The sequence below is a fragment of the Hypomesus nipponensis genome, chromosome 14, assembly GCF_054491055.1.
Source record: "Hypomesus nipponensis isolate SF chromosome 14, ASM5449105v1, whole genome shotgun sequence".
NCBI lineage: Eukaryota > Metazoa > Chordata > Actinopteri > Osmeriformes > Osmeridae > Hypomesus > Hypomesus nipponensis.
In genome coordinates this window covers 1,875,288-1,881,862 of record NC_140374.1, presented here as the reverse complement: position 1 = coordinate 1,881,862, position 6,575 = coordinate 1,875,288, and the positions used below count along the sequence as shown (strand labels likewise).

At 44.3% G+C, this 6,575-nt stretch overlaps 1 protein-coding gene across 1 annotated transcript; it reads right to left on the bottom strand.

The window, feature by feature from the left end:
• Positions 1–3,404: 3,404 nt before the first annotated feature.
• avpr1aa (arginine vasopressin receptor 1Aa) lies at positions 3,405–6,234 on the bottom strand. The gene is made up of 2 exons (XM_084672184.1): positions 5,187–6,234; positions 3,405–4,650 (listed from the first exon to the last, which is right to left on the bottom strand). The coding sequence occupies exons 1-2, from the start codon at positions 6,127–6,129 to the stop codon at positions 4,358–4,360; spliced, it is 1,236 nt and encodes a 411-aa protein (XP_084528310.1). The 5' UTR covers positions 6,130–6,234; the 3' UTR covers positions 3,405–4,357.
• Positions 6,235–6,575: the final 341 nt, after the last annotated feature.

Sequence of the window (6,575 nt, the reverse complement as noted above, 5' to 3'; positions counted from 1 at the left end):
TTGTAGAGTGGAAACGAACATGTTGCATTAGAGTCTTCTGGAAGTTTTCTCGTTATTAGACTCGGGGGTGGAGACGTTTCCTGAGGCTGTTGCTCATTACCACTGCTAACCGCCAACGTTGCCAAGTTAGCGACGTTGTCGCTAGGTTTAGCGACTACAGTATTCACCTTCCCTAGCGACCCCAAAAAATCTTTTTTTTTAAATCTAGAGCTAGCGTCTTCCCACTACTTTGGTAATCTCCGTTTTCGTTGTTGAGAAGCAACAAAATAACCTGTTTACCTATTTGTGAATTACGTCACGATTTTGTTTCTTTTCTAACTCTAGCGTTCCCAAAGTTTATAGAAGTAGGCCGTTAGATCTGTAATTGTACTTAGTAGGCTACATCTACAGATCTAAACTTTGACATTTATGACGCCAACGCGAAATACTTTGAGCGACTTCTGCTCCTGATGAGCCACTTGAGATTGTTTTGGCAACACTGCTAACCGCTTAACTTCCTGACTAGCCGTGCGTGTGTCTAACAGGCCCACATCCTTTGTTTGGATGGTACAGCGCTCCCAGTCCCAACGGACAGCAAGCAGTTGGTTTTCCTTGACAACAGCATTGTTAGCATTGGTATAAATATTGTCTTGACTTTATGACCAAATTGAAGTTACTTTATGAGTTTGTTTGGATCAAGATGGTCTTCCGTCCTTTGAGTGTCAGGGTGCATTGTTCAGATCCAGTAAAAACACCTGCACTGATTGTTTACCTCAGGGCAATAGGGAAGAGCAACCTTTTTCTATGGCACTGGGGAAGAGCAGATAATCTACATGAAAAAGGCTACAGTATCTCAGGATCAAAAGAGTTCTGAATTATGCACATTAATATCCCATTACTACCATCCCAGAAAAATCCAAGTCAATCTTGCATGACATTACTTGAATGTCATGACATTTATCAACCTAATCTCTGAACTTTCTGCCAGATAGAGGTGCTGTTTTGGCAAACAGCAGGATGTCACGATGCAGTTGCAGATATGCATGCTTAAGAGTTCTCTCTGAAGTTTCCGGGAAAAATAGGATTGTGTGTGTACAGTGTGCATGCATACATGTGTTGTGTGGATGTGTAACAGGCATGGCCACGCTCCGTGACAAGGTCTACGGGCCAATGTTCGCCACTCGCTGGGCTCAAACACGCCACCTCTGACTTGCCAAGTTGACCACTACCAACTATGTCAACGAAAAGCTAGCTCTTCGTTGACGCAGGTGGCTGTTATATACTTGAGGAGCGAGTTTCACCGATTCACACCCGTTACACATGCATACATGTGCTGTGTATCGCAGGGGCATAGCCACGGGTAGGCCTGGGTAGGCACAGACCTACTCAGTTTGTTCAAAGGCCTACCCAGAAATGAAAATATCTCCGAAAATGATGCACCGGGTGCACATCGCAAAGTAAATAAGAAAAAAACCCTGAAAAGATCCCTATCCATATTTTTCTAGGCTTACACAAAAATATTATCCTGGCAAAGCCCCTGGTGTGCACGTGTGTGTACTTGTATGCTTTTCAATCAGTTCTGCCTTGCTTTCTGCGGTGGCTTGGTTTAAGGTGTAGAATCATCAAACACACCAAGGTAAGAAACCTTTGTTGGTGAGGAACCCCGGGCCATCACTGTCAGCAGGCAACAGGGCACGTCTCATGTGTCTGCTCAGCTTTGAACTCACCATCTTATAGAATATATCATTACATGGCTCACCCAGACACCATCCACGTGCACCAATATAGAGCTTTTGCTTTCATGTCATCTAAAAATAATATGGTACACTGAAAATGCCTAATGATGGGTGTCCTTAGTTGTGTTTTGATTACATCAGGTTGTTGTGTAGAAACAGCCCACAAGTGCACTTCACAGTTGGGCATTTTTGCATTTGATATCAGGGCTTTTGGCCGACGGACAGTTTTAAAAAGTTGTGGATTGTGGGAACATTCCATATTACTCTGCCACTGGCCACTGACCAGACACACAACTTCTTTGCCCATGTTTGATGACTGTGAAATGTTCTTGTCTGTGAGAATGTCTGACTTCTGATCCATTAGCCAGAGCTCTGTTCCGGCAAGCCAAAATCTGTTGGCTGACAAAAGAAAAGCCCCCTTATCAGCCTTGTCGAAGCCTCACCCCTGACCTACACAGCACGGATGTGTTTAATTCCTGCTAGCCTTTCAAAGACAAGTAGCTGAGTGATTGGCATGCCAAATGAGATGCAGAGGGGGCCTGGCAGGGAACAGGAGAAGCCCCTTTCCGGGAGACCATAACTCCTGTTTTCCCCCTGGAAGCACTCCCGTCCCTGGGAACTCTGGGACGGGGCCTGTCAGATGTCCAGGTTCTGCTCCCTGAGGTTCACTGCACTATCTGATCTGGCCAAACCCTGTCTTTCTCCGCCTCATTTCACACAATCACAGTAAGTGGAATAATATCCTGTGGTATGACCTACCCTTCTCTACCACGATCGGAGCAGCATGTGGCTATAGTTGGTCTCTCTTTAGTGTGACCCAAGTCTGGAATGTATTAAGGGGTCAGTACTGTTGCATTGTTTGGCCAAAATGTGGTGTTCTGAAGTTGGAAGCCTTGAGCAACTTTCCCATATTCCTGAGATAAATGCAATGTTACCCAATGTGTCACCCCCGGCTTCCTGGATCCCTAATTCATGCTACTTTGTTTCCATAATAACAGAGACGAGACATGAATGAAAGTTTGAAAAAATGAAACTTTTGTATTTTCAGAATTGTTTAAAGTTTCAGTGACATTAATTTTTTATTGCAATATGCGAACAAGCATAGCCAGATACACAGGAAATTGTATGCAGTACAAACATCAAATAGCTGTACCCTAATTACCTGTATTTACAGAGAGGGAAAAAAGGGCTTATATACATATACACAAAGATAAATATTATATTTTGTATCAATAATTGTTTCTTTTTTAGGCCCTTTGTAAATGACACCTTGCATACATTTACAGCAAATTGATACAATATGACACAGGGCCATGTTCATGCACTTAGACCCATGCCAATGGGTTTCACAAAGTCCAGACATCAGGAAATGTTTCTGTGGTTTTGACGTGGCGTGTGTGGAATGTGTATTCTTTCAAACCATGTTTATGTGGAAGTACTGGGAGGAGTCAGAGATACAGTGTGGCCTCCACTCCTGACCCAAACCATCACACCCCCTCCCCGCTCTTACAGTTACATGCTGACCCCCCCCCCCCCTCCCCGCTCTTACAGTTACATGCTGACCCCCCCCCCCCTCCCCGCTCTTACAGTTACATGCTGACCCCCCCCCCTCCCCGCTCTTACAGTTACATGCTGACCCCCCCCCCCTCCCCGCTCTTACAGTTACATGCTGAGCCCCCCCCCCCCTGTCTCTCTCTCTCAGACATGCACGTATATACAACCATACACAGAAATTTGAGTTATTCTCAAGAGTCACATCTATTCTATTTGCAGACGCTAAAGATTATAAAGGAAGAGATGGTATTTCACTGTCAACCATCAAACGATGGGTCTGACATTGGTGAACCAATGACCATTGATTTAGGAGCTAAGAACAGGAAAACAAACTACAACTGTTAGATACCTTTGTGTCCTCCTTCTGTCAGTGTCTGGGAGACGTGTGTGGAAGAATAATGTTCAACGCACCAGCCTGGGGATCTACAGCTTCACTACTGCCTGTGTGGCTCTGTAAACAGTTCAGCTTCAGTAGTTTGTTCAGGCTGAATTTGCCCATTGGGGGCAAGTTCAACACAAACATTTGAAATTAGCATTCATGCACTATAGGCCTACAATGGGTGAATACGTTCTTGCCTGACTTATTGGTGTTTGGGTTATCATCCAATCAAACGGCACCTAAAGACAATTACTGATTAGAAAAGCCACTACGTTTTAGTTGTCTCATAGTTATCTGGAATCAGGTCTGAGTTCAGCTTGATGAATTCCAAGACTGTCACAGAAATCAACGTATAGCAGTCCACACTGGGAATGACGCAACACTGACCTGTCTCATTTGCACATTTAAACTCTTTACCAAACATTTTAATGTTTAGATTTGATGGTTTCCCAATTGAAAGTTATTAAGCATTTTGTGGCCAGCGTGCTAATACCAATAAAACGATCATCCAATAAAGTGTACTTTTATAGCATACACTCTCCACCACACAAACTTTAGCTTTTGTTTCACAAAGTGATGATTTTGTGATTTATTTTCTTCAGACTGAACAACTGCGTAATTGCTTTTGTTGGACATATCACTTCCAACATGACGTGGTACCTCTAAGTCAATTCAAGTAAATAAATAAGCTATATTATGATTCTCTGCTTCATTCCGTCTGAATGGACGGAATGGATGACTTTGGAGAGTTGTCCAGCTCTTTCCACGTTCCCGAGCTGCATGTTGGACTCCTGGTAGTCATTTTAGTCAAGAGTGTAGTCCTTCGAAGGCTGCTGTCAGAGTCCTCCTTTTTAAAGCTGTGGTGTATTATGTGACAGCAGGGGAAGCAGTGCGCGAAGTCCTGCAGAAGGTGGCCGCTAAAGATCATGTATATCCACGGGTTACAGCAGCTGTTGAGGCTCGCGAGGAGCGCGGACAGAGTCACCGCGGTGTTTTCTGAATCTGAGGAGGGGGTGGGGGGTGGGGGTGGTGGAGCAGATGACAGAGAAAATAAAATTAAACATACAGTTCTTTCTAAATCAACATTGGTTATTCCTTTAAATGCTGAAGACAGTTTACGCCTGTCTTTTAATTTCCACACACAGTTAATGTTTCGTGCGTAAAAATGCAAGATGGATGCGTCAGGGAATGGTTACATTATGCATATAAATACACCAAGAATTCTTTCAGTTTTTATAGTTTTCATTCACATTATGCCAATAGGCAATACAACATTCAGATTCAGCGAAAAGAAGAGACGTCTAGGATATCCTTGACGAAATGTCACTTTCTGAATTCACGGCATTTAGTTCACGTCAACAAATAATAGATGTTTATATTCGACACTTAATATTTATAATTAGGATTCATATTTGGTGAACCAGATGTTGTGAATTACTGTATGCTTTACGTAGGCCTATAAAAAAATGGACAAAGCAATTTTTATTTTATTTTTATCAATAAATCAATCAACCCACATGCTAATTAAAGCAACTTACCGTCCCAGAGAAAGTTTTCATCCCACACCGACCACATCTGAACGATAAAGAAGGGTGCCCAGCAGACGATGTATGCCAAAACAATCACAAAAGTCATTTTGACAGTTCTCAACTTTGCTCTGGATATATTGGTGACACTGCTCACGGAATTCTTCCCAATGAGACCATTTTTAGATGCACCAGAGACTGACTTCCTTGTCTTGTATTTGATGTTCTTCCAAATACTGTGGCAAATGAACCCGTAGCATATCATCAGAATGGCCACGGGAATAAGGAAAATGCCAACGGTTATCCAAGTGATGTACGCTCTTACGCCCCACGGCTCTATAAAGTGAGCCCAGCAGTCGTAGACTTCCGAGCCGTTCTTGATCTCGCTAAGGGAGAAAATGAAGTACTGTGGCATGCTGAGGACCAGGCTGCACATCCAGGTGCTGATAATCATGATGTGGGATCGCTGCGTTGGCTGCTGGAGGGTCTTCAGAGGGTGACAGATGGCGATGTAACGATCCAGGGTCATCATCACCATCATGTAGGTGGAAGCGAACATGCCCAGTACCTGCAGGTGCTTCACTATCCGGCAGAGGAAATCTGGCCCGTAGAAACGGTAGGTGATCTCCCAGCAAAGTTGCGGCAGAACCTGGAAAAAAGCGACGACGAGGTCTGCAAGACTCAAATGTTTTATAAAGAGGTGCATCCTCGATGTCTTTTTCTTGGTGTTGTACATGGCCAGCAAAACACTGACATTACCTATCACTGCTACTACAAAGGTGATACTCAGGACAGTTATTTCGATTTTAGCGACCTCTTCATTTCTTGCATATGGGTCGCTCCCGTTGGGGACAGTAGAATTTCCATGGATTTCCATCGTTTGTTCATCTGTGGGACTGAATAGCAGGGACTGGTTCATTCCGTTGAACAAGAGCGCATGGACAGACGCGTGCATGGCACTGCCCCGCTCTGCGCGCTCTGGCCTCGTTGCAGGGCCAGAGGAGCAATGTTGAGTGGTTCTCCGTCAAAGGCTTTACCTAACTGAGGAGGAGAAAGGTTCTCCAACGAACTCCTCGTTCTTTGAGCAGTTCCTCGGCTTTTAAAGGCGAATCAAATTACAGCCGCCACGCGCAGAGCAGTCTTAGCTAAACCAACCACACCCGAGTATTCTCCAGCAGGCAACCAGTCATAGAGCACAAAACAAGCCACGGCCTCCGTCTCTTAACATAATATTTCCATACAATAAAGAAAGGGACGTTTGTGTGTGGCTGCAGGGGCGGTTCTACACGGGGGCCTACAGGGGCCAGTGCCCCTTTAAAAATGTCCCTGGCCCCCCCTGTGGCCCCCATGAGCTGACTGATTTTATTTCATTTTTACACGTTTTTCTTCCTCTATTAGTCA